Source organism: Talpa europaea, assembly GCF_964194135.1.
Source record: "Talpa europaea genome assembly, chromosome: 15".
NCBI lineage: Eukaryota > Metazoa > Chordata > Mammalia > Eulipotyphla > Talpidae > Talpa > Talpa europaea.
Genome location: NC_140083.1, coordinates 81,968,498 through 81,980,840, shown reverse-complemented (window position 1 = coordinate 81,980,840; position 12,343 = coordinate 81,968,498). Strand labels below are relative to the sequence as shown.

General features: G+C 60.6%; 2 protein-coding genes across 4 annotated transcripts; both read right to left on the bottom strand.

Moving 5' to 3' along the window:
• Positions 1-1,134: 1,134 nt before the first annotated feature.
• Positions 1,135-4,152, bottom strand: MYL6 (myosin light chain 6). 3 transcript variants are annotated; one of them, XM_084255055.1, is made up of 7 exons: positions 4,090-4,152; positions 3,843-3,870; positions 2,890-3,033; positions 2,504-2,677; positions 2,343-2,420; positions 2,007-2,051; positions 1,135-1,329 (listed from the first exon to the last, which is right to left on the bottom strand). In XM_084255055.1, the coding sequence occupies exons 1-6, from the start codon at positions 4,090-4,092 to the stop codon at positions 2,023-2,025; spliced, it is 456 nt and encodes a 151-aa protein (XP_084111181.1). In that variant the 5' UTR covers positions 4,093-4,152; the 3' UTR covers positions 1,135-1,329; positions 2,007-2,022. The 3 variants fall into 3 exon arrangements, with proteins under 3 accessions (XP_084111181.1, XP_084111183.1, XP_084111182.1); XM_084255057.1 differs by lacking the exon at positions 4,090-4,152 and adding an exon at positions 3,643-3,661; XM_084255056.1 differs by lacking the exon at positions 2,007-2,051.
• A 645-nt stretch (positions 4,153-4,797) lies between these two features.
• On the bottom strand, positions 4,798-9,303 carry MYL6B (myosin light chain 6B). The gene is made up of 7 exons (XM_084255054.1): positions 9,282-9,303; positions 7,963-8,185; positions 7,226-7,253; positions 6,869-7,012; positions 6,471-6,644; positions 5,291-5,368; positions 4,798-4,993 (listed from the first exon to the last, which is right to left on the bottom strand). The coding sequence occupies exons 2-7, from the start codon at positions 8,137-8,139 to the stop codon at positions 4,965-4,967; spliced, it is 630 nt and encodes a 209-aa protein (XP_084111180.1). The 5' UTR covers positions 8,140-8,185; positions 9,282-9,303; the 3' UTR covers positions 4,798-4,964.
• Positions 9,304-12,343: the final 3,040 nt, after the last annotated feature.

Below are 12,343 nucleotides of genomic sequence, written 5' to 3'. Positions count from 1 at the left end.
GTTGTAAAAACCTGACATTTTCAAAAGCACTTAAGCACCTCCTCCTTAGGACTTGGTGGGCCACCCCCTCTGGCCTCTCCCCTCCTCCACCAAGGCCGGCAGAACCTTGACTGGTAGCCAGGGCTCCCCTGGGTGAGGACACAGGGGCCCGGGAGCAGCGGGGAGGCGCGCCTAGCCCAGGGTAGTGCGGACCTCAGCTTGCAGAGGGCCCCGCCCGGATCCAGCCCTGCCTCTTCATCCTTGAAGCCGAGGCACACCCGCCCCCAGGCTCCGCAGTGCTTCTGGGCCCCCGCCAGGCCCTTCCTCCCTCACGACGTTTCTCTTCCTCTGCGTCTTGGCACCTTTCTTCTGTTCAAGTTTCTGTAAATTTTCTTTTTCTCCCCCCCCCCTTTTTTTTATAAATTAATTTGCTTTCAGTTCTATCTTATGGATGCCTTCTGTGTTCTCTTACCTGTGGCTAACAGCAGAGGGATTGGGCTGGGGGCAGCGCTCCGGAGTCCTGTAGGGGGTTCGCTTGGGCCTAGACTCGGGCCTCAGTCCGCAGCAGGCTGCCCGCAGCACAGCTGTCGACGCTGGGATGGGGCAGAGGCTCCCACTTGGCCCAAAAATAGCTGTCACAGACTCAGAAGGATCTGCACAACCTGGGGAGTTTGTATATTTACCCTTCCAGAAGCAGTGGCTTCATTCCTTCCCTTATTAGGCAGGGAGAAGGCAAGCACCACTCACTGTTCTTGCTGGTCCCCAACCCTGCTCGGGGGCAGGCTCAGGCGGTGCTAATAGAGCCTGGCTTTTAGCGCCAATAAACAATGTCAGCTTCCCACCACGAGAAAGGCCTTGAGTGGCTGGGGAATGAGAGGTAGGAGAGGCCTTAGCCTCTCCTAAGGATGGAACAAGGAGGAAATCAGATGGTAGGAGAGGGCAGTGCCAGGCCTTGGGTCCTGCAGGAATTCGTGGCTCCCCTAAGCCCCCAAGACGTACCCCTTTGTATAGCATCAGTGATGGGGCCAGTACTTCTCCAATGAGGCAAAGATGGCCCCTGGAGGCCCTTCCCCACTCTCCCCACCCCCTGGTTCATTTGACCCTGGTCTGTCTCACCTTCAGCCCCTTCACCCTGCTCAGAAAGGAAAGCAGCACTGAACTGAAGGGCATAGAAAAGACAGTTTATTTGGTGAATGCTGACAGCAGACATCATCCGAGAGGCAAGCTGGGGAAGGTGCCGTGACTAGAGCCTAGGGAGCCTCTGGGGCCTCACAGGGGATGCAGTCTCACAGGGAACACTCTGGGCATACTGGGAATGTTCTTAGCCATTCAGCACCATGCGGACGAGCTCTGTGGAAAGGAGAGAGGGGTGAACCAGGGAGCAGGACCACGGGGAGGGTCCACCAGGGGCCAGGAGACCACAGACCACAAAGGTAGCCTAAGGAACTCGCCTACACAGCCAACCTTGAGGTTGGTTTGCTGGAGCCACCTTGAGTCTGACCAGCTCTCTGCCCCTAGCTTCCCTCCCGCCAGCTGTTAGTCCCCCACCACCACCACCCCGCCCCGCCTTGAGCAGCAGGAACACAGCAGAGGCAGAGAAGTTTTCAACTACACCTATAGCTACTGTCAGCCGCTGGCAGGAGAAGACAGGGTTTTGGGTTACGGTACCTCCAAGCTGCCCAGCAGAAGGGGAAAAGATTTCAGCTATAGCAGCAGAGTAGGCACAACCCACCCTCCTGTGCCAACCATGCTCTGGGCCAGGGGACCGCCCCGAAAGCAAGATGGGTACTCGCCTGTCCCCGGACACCAGCACCAGGTCCTCTCAGATCCCGTTTTTAGTAGAGGAGGTACCATACCCCCAGGCCTCCTTCCTCTTGGAGCCCCCCACCCCCACCCCCGTCAGCTCCATGCAGAAACATGCCGGGAGGAAGTCAGATGGTAGTAGGGGAGGGCAGGGCTAGAGAGCAAAGGCTGGGAAGAACACCGGGGAGGCCAACTAGAGAAGGGGAGGCTGGGAGGAGCCGTACCCGCCCCACAGGCCAGTCACCCCGACAGGATATGCCTCACAAACGCTGCAGGAAGGAAGAGACATTGATGGTGAAGACAAGACACAATGGGGTGAAGGGGTCAGGTGGTGGGAAGACAGACATTCCACTTACTCCCATTCCCCACCCTCCGCGCACACATCACCCTTTCCTGCCTCACCCCCACCCACCGCCCGCTCCCTGGGCTGCGCTGGGCCCTGCCCCTTGCCCCCTAGCACTTTTTGGAGCCCAAGCTGGGGGGCAAGGAAACCCCAAAATACTGCGCTTGGCCCGCCTCCTACGGCTGTCTTCTCCGCAGAAGCCCCGCTCATCCCTCACCTTCATAGTTGATACAACCATTGCTGTCCTCGTGCCCTGCCACCAGCATCTCCACTTCCTCCTCTGTCATCTTCTCGCCTGCAGAGGGAAAGGAAGCACTAAGCATTTTTGGGATCGGGTGGCCGATGAGGTGTATCAGGTGGCACCTAAGCTCACTTTACCCAGTGTGACAAGAACATGGCGGATTTCAGCACCCATGACCGTGCCGTTCCCTTCTTTGTCGAACACCCGAAGGCCTTCCACGTAGTCTTCATAGGTGCCCTGGTCCTTGTTCTTGGCCACTGTCTGCAGCATGGGCAGGAAGTGCTCAAAGTCCAGCACCTTCACATTCATCTCTGCCATGGAGGAGGAGGGAAAAAAATCCCAGGCGTGAGGGGATCACAGGGGTCACCAAGCCAGTTTCCACACGCAGCGGGGGAAATCTGGGGAACTGGCTAGTTAAGAAGGGACCTGGTTTGGTTTGCGACCTAAGAACATAAAGGGAAGCTTTTAGCTTAAAAACGCTAGGCCCATTCCCAATTGAGGAGGTGCCCTTGAGGATCCTCACCATCACTCTTGGGGTTCCCCAGAACCTTGAGCACTTCGGCGTTGGTGGGGTTCTGGCCCAGGGCCCTCATGACATCCCCACACTGGCTGTACAGGATCTTGCCATCCCCTGTTCGGTCAAACAGCTGGAAGGCCTCCTTGAACTCTGAGGAGTCAGAGAAACATCAGCGCCTGGAGTTCAGAGTAGCCCAAGCCCCGCCGCAGCCCTACTGCCACCTGACTTGGATCGGCTGAGGAAACCAGGTATCTGTACGCTGTACACCCAAGTCCACTAAGAGGGATCGGTGCCCCTCCACACTCAGGTGTCCCAGGGAAAGGCAAAGCCTGCCTCCCCCACGCTGGCGGGGTACACACCCCCTCTGCCCGCTGCAAGCCAGCCCAGCCTCCCGCACTACTCGGGCAGGAATTTGCCACCGCCCAGTCCGGGCCTTGTCCTTATAAGGAAGTGGGAGCCGCGGCCTGCGCCGGGGGTCACTGCAGCCTGCCACCTCGCCCCCTTCATGTGCAGAAAAAGACCTTTCCGAGGCCACAGCTACAAAGACGTGTCCTCAGCAATCTGCCTGTCCCCGTTTTCCCAAAACAGCCGCTCGCTGCTCTTAACAAGCTTCACAGTTCCAGGCTGGGGGTGGGGGGAGCGCGCAGCTGGAGAGCAAAGGCAGGAGGAGCTGAAGAAGGGTCAGGCGCAGGCAGCTTAGTGCACAGCAGGCGTCAGGGGAGCGAGTTGTCACACACACACTCACACCCCTCAACTCACCAGTGCGGGGGGCCCAGATCTAGAGTGGAGAGGGAGGGTGGGAAGAACGTGAGAAAAGAAAACGGAAGACCCAGGAGGAGGGAGCAGGGCCCCCAGGGGTGCTCCCCTGGGGTGCGTAAGAGACGGCAGGAAGGCGTCAGGGAATAGGTGCGGGGGGGGCCTCTCCCTAAGCAGGGCCTCAGGGGGCGGGGATCGCCTACCTGCGGTCTGGTCCTCGGTGAAGTCGCACTGCCCAGAGAAGAGGGGCGGTCAGCGCGCGCCCACCCCAAGCGTCGCCCCCGCCCCGCCAGCCCCGCTCCGTGCGGCAGACGCTTCCCCGCGGGGCCGGACGTCAGACTTCCGAGCCCCCGGCCCCCCGTCCAGGCCCAGGGTCGCCTCTGCCCTCCTCCGCCGTCTCCTCACCCCCACCCGCTCTGCCCGCGCCTCCTCCCGGGGCCCGGCTCCCACCATCTTGGCCGCTCCGCTCCGCGAGTCCTTCCCCTGCAGAAATGGCTCCGACTCCGGCCCAGCCCTGGGCGCCGGGCGCCGGTGACGTCACCGCGCGCCAGCCAATGGGCGCCCGGGCCCGGCCCGCGCGGGCGGGGCCGCCGCCGGGGAGCGCCGGGCGGGGCCGCGGCCTCCGCCCTTCCCGGCAGCCCCGCCTGAGGCGCGGGGCGGGGGGTGCGGCGGGGCCCGGCGGGGCGCGGGGTCAGGGTGTCGGGGGGACCGGGGACGCGGGGGGTCGCGGGATCGGGGGTGGGCGGGTGCGGGGTCCTACCCAGCGGCCGGCAGGGCGGCGCTGCGGGCCGGGGAAGGAGCGCCTGCCCCGCCCCGGCCCCGCCCCGGCGCCCCCGCCCCGGCCCCGGCCCCGGCGCCCCCGCCCCTGCGCCCGGCCCCCGCCCCAGCCCCCGCCCCGGCGCCCCCGCCCCGGCCCCCGCCCCGGCGCCCCCGGTCCCCGCCCCGGCGCCCCCGCCCCTGCGCCCGGCCCCCGCCCCAGCCCCCGCCCCGGCGCCCCCGGTCCCCGCCCCGGGCCCCCGCCCCGGCCCCCGCCCCGGCCCCCGCCCCGGCGACCCGGCCCCCCCCGCCCCGGCCCCCCCGCCCCGGCGCCCCCGCCGCGGCCCCGCCCCCCCCGGGCCCGCCCCGGCGCGGAAGAAAGCCACAGTCTGCGGGGCGGGAGCGGCAGCTCTTTATTGCGCCGCGGCGGGCTCTGCGGCGGGCGCGGGAGGGGAGGTCGGCGCGCGGGGCCTCCGCCGCTCGGGGCCCGCCGCGCCTCTGCTTCTCCGCGCCGGGGCGGGGTACAGCCGGGCCGGGGTACAGCCGGGGCGGGGGCGCGGCCGCGGCGCTCAGACGCTCAGGATGTGCTTCAGGAAAGCTGCAGACAGAGCGGGGTCACAGCCCGCACCCCGACGGGCACCTCCCTCAGCCCGGGCGGCCGGCCGCGCGCCACGCCGCGGCCCCCGCCCCCCACGCCCCCCGGCCTCCCACGCCGCGGCCCCCCACGCCCCCCGGCCTCCCACGCCGCGGCCCCCCACGCCCCCCGGCCTCCCCGGGCCCCCCCCGCCCCCCACGCCCCCCGGCCTCCCCGGGCCCCCCACGCCCCCCGGCCTCCCACGCCGCGGCCCCCGCCCCCCCCCGTCCCCGGGCCTCCCCGGGCCCCCCCCGCCGTCACCTTCGTAGTTGACGCAGCCGTTGCTGTCTTCGTGTCCCGCCAGGACCGTGTCCACCTCCTCCTCAGTCATCTTCTCTCCTGAGCGCAGACGCAGCGGCTCAGCCCCGCCTGCACCTCCCCCGGCCTGTCCCCAAGAACCCCGGCCCGAGGGGTGCCCGGCCCGAGGGGTGCCCCTGACCTAGCTCCGGGCATTAGCCCTGGGCAGCCTGACCGCCGGGGCTGAGTCCCGGGGTCCAGTCACCCCGCCTCCCGGAGCACGAGCCGCTCCCCTGAAGCGAGGGACCCGAGAGCGGCAGCCTGAGAGCCGCAGGCCGCGCGGTCCGCGGTGGGAACCCCGCCTGTGTTAGACCAGGTACCCGCGAGGGGTGGCCCTGGGGTCCCGCGACCACTGACCCTTGTCGCACCCTCGGTGTGCAGCCGTACGCCTCGCCTCTTGCTATGAGGCCCCGTCCTCTGCCCAGGCCCAGCTCAGTGCAAACCCCCCAACCTTGCGGAGCCTGAAGGTGCATCGAAGCCCTGACGTCCTGCACACGGGCTCGGCCTCCCGATGCGAATCCGCTGAGTCAGCACCGGAGCTTTTTTTTTTTTTTTCCTTCCTTCTTTCTTTCTTTCTTTCAAAGATTTATTTATGTATGCATACAAGTGCTGGGGTGTAGGCCAGAGGTGTGTGGGGGTGAGAGGATTCACCAGAGCAGAGTGAGGAGAACGGGGATCTACTGCTGAGGGGCGCAACAGGGAGACATGAGAGGTCTGTTGCACCCTTGGGTCATCTCCCTGGCCTGGGATCAAAATCCCTGCCTCGAACTCGCTGCACTGGCTGCCTGTAGCTTGATAGCGCTGTGTCTCTAACCCCTGCACACCCAGGGAGGCCCAGCACTGGTGCACTAAACCTGCTGCTTGTTAGCCCTCGTGTCCACATTTCCCCTGTGCGTATAACACTCCCACTACAGAAACAGATCTCCCTCCTCATCCCTTTTCCTCTGCCCCCTGGGACGCATCTGTGTGCCTCTCTGCCTTGGCCTCCACAGGAGGAAGCTCTTCAGATTCTGCCCCAGGGCTATGACTTCCATCTCTTGGCCACGACGACGACGGACAGGACAGTAATCCCTCCCTGGCCCTGCCTGTTTGGCCACCCCTCTTGTCCCTCCTCTTCTCCCCACAAGCTTGGCCCCTGCCTCACCCAGGGTGGTGAGGACGTGTCTGAGCTCTGCTCCCATGATTTTGCCGTTCCCTTCCTTGTCAAACACCCGAAGCCCCTCCAGGTAGTCTTCATATGTGCCTTGGTCCCGGTTCTTCGCCACCGCCTGGAGCATGGGCAGGAAAGTCTCAAAGTCTACACGCCGGGACTTCAGCTCTGGAGGTTTGAGAGGTGAGGGGGCGGTCACTGGAGCATCAACGGGAACCCAGCTCCCACCCCCGCCATGAAGGCTTCATCCTGTTCCACATTCAAGAGGCTTTCCTGACCCTGGTCGGTGTTTGAAGTCCTAAGACCCACCCCAGCATCCTTTGTCACCAAACCAACTTTCCTCAGTTCCACCACCCAAATGAAAATCCATGTTTTTCTAGGGATCTCCTTACCATCATTCTTGGGGTTCCCCAGGACCTTGTGCACCTCAGCATTCGTAGGATTCTGGCCCAGGGCCCTCATCAAGTCCCCACACTGGCTGTACAGGATCTTGCCATCCCCTACTCGGTCAAACAGCTCAAAGGCCTCCTTGAACTCTGAAGTAGAAAGAAGGGTCAACATTGGCCAGGGGTTCCCATCACCCCCAGACAGAAAGGAGGCTCAGAAACTATGTGCTAGCGATGAGCATAACAGAGGACTAGTGTGGGAGGTTTCAAGGTCAGGACCAAAGTTAGGGGACTAGAAAGAAGCTCCGACGAAGATCCGACGTGGGGCTTGATAGTGGGCTGAGGGGACCAGCTTCTCCTCACCTTCCAGCTGGTCCTTGTTAAACTCGATCTGTGGAAGAAAAGAGCAGGTGAGAAGGGATGACAGGGCTCGTTCAAATCTCTCCAGTGCTCCTCCCAGCCAAATGGCAGCCGCTTCTGGGGAGGGGCCTGAAGGGACCAGAATGGGAATCCAGCCACCTTAGTCCTAGTCCCAGCTCTGGACCTTGGGGAAATCCCAAGAGGAGGAATTATAGGGGGGAGGGTTTCCTGAGAACAGGCTTAATCCCATCCACCTGTTCCCCTCCCTCCAGTGCCCTGGGCCCTGCATCTCTCACATAACTGGGGGCTGAACAAAGGCTAAATTTACCCCTGGCCCCCAGCTGTGATTGTCTAACAAGTCTGTCCTCTTCAGCCTTCCCTTCTGGACTTCAGAGCTGTGGCCTTTAGAGCTGCATAGTCACGCAGCAGCTCCTTCCCTTCACCCTGAAACTAACTGTCCCCAGAACCCAGATGTTCCCCATCTCACCATCCCTGTCTCCAGCAGGGGATCAGTGGGAATGTGTGCGTGTGTGGTGCGCACACACACAAATCCGTGCTACAGGTTAGAGAAAACAACAGACTCCAGCAGAGTCACTAACCCCAATGCTTCCAAATGGAGGACGAAGAGGAGCCTCTAATATCATTCCAGTGTTCACTGATACCCCACTTTCTAGATACCCCCTCATTCCCTAGGCTGTACCACCCCCTCCAAATTCTCTCCTCACTTTCTGGAGACTCACCGCCACTTTGGAGAGATCGATGGGGGGCTCTTGGGTTTTTCCGGGAGTCAGGGGGACAGCTGGCGTGGGCTCAGCCTTGCCCTTGGCTAGAGGGGTCCCTGGTGCTGGCCTGGCAGCAGGTTTGGAGACAGAGGGCCCTGCTGGTTTCTTCACGGGTACATCCTTCTTGGGAGGCATGATGTCCAGTGGCCAGAGGACAGTGTGCCGATGGGGGCACCCATCTCTGTTTAAATAGTCAGGGAGTCTGGGATGTCAAGGGGCGGGGGCAGGGACAGAGAGCCAGCTGGCAGTGGGGAGGGAGAGGCAGAGGAGAGCTCCAGCCTGCCCTAGCTCCCCTGGCCTCCAAAGGCTTAGTTCCCTCACCCAAGGTCTTTCTCTTCTGTCCACCCAGCCCAAACCACTAGCCAGAACAATGGCCCCTTGGGGGTAGGGGGAGGAAGCCAGAGACTGCTCAGAGTAGGGGAGTTAAATTCCCCATGAGGATTAGGATGCTTGCCTGTGACAATGAGGTAGGAGGGAGGCAAAGAAGGGGATTCTGGCACGGGAGGCCCTTAACCCTGACTCAGAGCAGCCCTTAACTCTGGCACAGTAGGCCTTTTAGATTCATGAAAGCTAAGGCAGGGAAGGGCCTTGTGAGCTGGGATAAAGTGGGGTCTTGGAGCAGTAAAAGGTGAAGAACAATCAGCAGCTCATCCATTCCCCCCCCCCCCCATGAATGAGGAACAGGAGAACTGTTCCTGAACCCCAGCCTGATAATCCGGGATACTTAAGAGTCCTTAGCTCCCGCCCTCGCAGCCAGAACTGGAGCTGTGTGTGCACCACAGAGAAAGACATCCATGCTGCCCACCGCGGCTGCACCCCGTGTATCTTCAGGGGAGGGGGTGGGGGCAAGATCTCGTTTTACACCCACCACCCACACTTCGAGGAAGAAAACCTTTTCCAGAGACCGTGGTCTTGGAAGTCAAAGGGCGCCTGCTGAGCCCGAGGGACTCCGTGGCGTCACCAGGGGGATGGTCACACTAACAGGCAAAGGGTCTAAATTCTAAAATCTCTAATCCAAAAGGATGGGGAGGTCCTGTGGGCTCCAGGGGCGCGCACCCCCACCAGGTGCATATGAAAAACCCCGACTCAGAGTTGATACTGGGTCTCCACTGGCACAAAGCATCTGAGTGTCATCACTGCAAATTGTCCCGTTTTAGGAAAATCACTCATCCCTCCTGCCCGGAGTGTGTGTGTGTGTGTCTCTCTCACACTCACACACACACACACACACACACCCCCACCGCACCACACACACCACCACCACCCCTAAAACTCACCCTGCAGGTCCAGGTGAGGGGCAGAGGGGGTGGGGGGCGGTGCCAGGCGGCCGCGGGCCCTCAAGGGTTAACTGCGGCGGCCGCGGGGCTTGCCGGGAGTTGTAGTCCTCGGGCGCCCGGGGGCTCACGGGAAGCGCCTCTCCCCGGCCGGCGCAGGGCGGGGTGCAGCGGCTTCCGGCAGCGGCGGCGGTTGGTGACTCAGGCGCCCCCGGCTGCGGCTCTTGTCCCGGAACTAAAAGGCAGTTACCGTCCTCACCCCTGACCCTGCGGCGCGCGGGGGCGCCCGGAGTCTCGCCCCGTCGGGCCCTCGAGCGTGGGCGGGCTGTCGCCTGGGGGCCCTGGGGCGAGAGCCCGGAGCCGGGCGGCTGGGCCTGCGGCGGGGGCCGGGGGGGGGCGGGGGGGGGCGGCGCGGCCCCCCCGCGGGGAGTGGGGCGGTCTCTGGCTTCCTCTCGCGGCTTGACCAGGAACAGTGGCTGTGTGACTTGGAACACTAACTCCAAAGTTACTTTTTTTAAGTTTTTTTAAAAATATGCATACAAGAACGGGGGTGCAGGCCAGAGGTGCGGGGGGGTAAGAGAGGACCCACCAGAGACAGAGCGGGGAGCAGAACAGGCAGGCTGACTGAAACCCACTGCGGAGGGGAGCAGCGGGGAGACAGGAGAGGTCTGCTCCGCCCTGTGGGGAGCTCCCTTTCTGGGGATCGAACTCGTGCTGCAGAGGCGCAACCCTTTGCGCCGCCAGGGAGGCCCCCAAAGTTATTTTTTAATGAGCTGGTAGTGGAAGTGGATATTAGGGTTTACAATGAAGCCCCGTTACTTTCCCAAGCCTCCCCCGGGAGGGCGCGTCCTCATACTCGACCGCAGCTGCCCTGCCAGGTCCTCACGGGGCTCCTTGGAACCCACTGGGCTCTCCAGCCCTTACCCTGAGCACCGGCCAGCCCAGGACGCCTCCTTCCCCCACACGGTTATCAAAGGTCGCCGCCCCTGGAGGAAATCAGCCGCAGGCCCGCCATCCCTTGCCCTGGGGCGCAGCTCTTGCTGGGGCGCGGGGGTGCACGGTCCTGCTGGGAGTGGGTCAGAGTAGAAGACCGCGGAGGTCTGGGGGGTGAGTCACAGTGGATGTTATGGGCAGTAAGTGACGTTGCTCATTGGGCAGTTTCCTGGGAAACTAGAAATGGGTCGTGCAAAAAAATAGGAGGGGGAGGATGTTAGCCGTCCCTGGAGGCCTCGCACGCCAGCACTGCATGAAGGCGCTAAATTATCTCAGAGGCAGCATGGGGGGTGCTAATGCCTGGGCTCAGAGCAGCGCCCTCCGATTGGAAGCCAGGTTCTGCCAGGTGGTTTCTGGTAACCTCTTAACAAGTTAGTTCTCTCTGCCTCAGTAAAATAAGGACAAAACTGACCTCCTAGGGCTGTTGGGAGGATGGGATGTGTTCACGTTTGCAAGATCGAATGGGCTGGGCACAGAGTAAGTGGTTTATGTAAATAGGGCTCCTCTAATCTTGCTTACATAATGAGGTGCTTGGTATTTTCTGCTTTCCATCCACTAAGGATCACTAGGCATGAAGAGAGCAGAAAGGAATACATTTCTCCTGTGTTTGGTTAGAAGACTCGTTGCCCCCACAGATGTCTTTCTGCGTCTTTCATTGCCTGCACAGAAGTTGATTTAAAGATAAGATCTATTTGGTTTTTTCCCCTCCTCCTCTGGCTGGAAACCACTTTTGGCACTTTGCTAGTTAGAAGGGTTATGGTATCAGCTATACTTTCTAGCATTTTGGTCTGTTTTTGTAGAGAAGTAGTGCAAGGAGGAAAGATAGAGACCACTGGCAAATGCAAGGTGGAGAACTGTGCTTCATTTTCTGTGCTGTTCCTGTCTCTTAATCCTAATGCAGACTGAGCTGAACGTGATCTTAATTGGGCATAGGTGACTTAGCCTTCGTGAGTGTAGCTTTTCTGTAACAAATGCCTGCCCTGCCCCACCTGTGTGATTTCTGTGTTCTTAGGAATTGCATACTTACTTCTAATTTTAGTCTCAGTAACTTGAATTACTGTAGTTCATCCTATCCAGCTGAACTGACTCTTTAAGCACTAGTTAATATGTTTAGATAATCATTTCTGTAGAGAGAATACTGTTCCCTAAGTGAATAGGAAGGGATTTGTTAAGGAAGATGTCTGGCACTTTGACCAGCAAGTGGGTTCCCATGATAAAGAGAGAGGATGATGTGTTACGATATTTACGTAGCTTATAAATATAGTCCTTTCTAAGTGCCATTTTGAAGACCCTTATTAGATGCAAGATATAAACAAAAAAAAAAAGTGTGTTAAGAATGTGTAGGGTAAATGATGGTCAGGCCTTCCTGCCCTCCCGCCATTAGGATGGATGATGGCGGCACCTGGAGGGGGGCGTGGGTGTGCGTAGGTGGGTACACCTGGGCTGAGAGACTGGGCTCCTGAGGGCGGCTTCACGGGACGCCAGAGGAACTGAACGAGCAGAACCACCAGAAGGAGAACAGTGACAGAGAGCGGGGACGCCCCGGGAGAAGGCCAGAGAGCCCAGAAAGAGTGAAGACTCACCGGGGGCTGGGAGACCTGCCAGCCTCCCGGCCCCGCAGCCTGCCTGCCTGGTAAACGCAATAAAACCCTGAAAAAGCCACCGAGGGCTCCAGGAGTCCCCTCCTCCACCCGCCTGCACAGGATCATAGAGAACCTGACCTGTGCCCTTCCTGCCGCTACAGCGCGCTGCTCTCATTTTTGGAAATGTTCTAGAATAGTATTCTAAGCTATGTTCAAAATGTGATTCTCAGTCTTAACTGTCTACAGAATCTCCTAGGAGCTTTGTAAGCTCACAATCTTCCAGACTGTGCCTCAGAGATTCTGACTCTGTGTCTGTTGTAGGGCCAGGGAATCTGTTTGAAATATTTTTAGGCTACTGGAAAGCAGAGAGAAGAAGCTAACACAGGTCCTCCCAGCTTTCATAGTCATATATTTGATCCTGTCATCTCCCTACTTAATATCCTTCCATGGAAGGATGTTTAGTCTTTTGATAAAGCCTAAACCTTACTG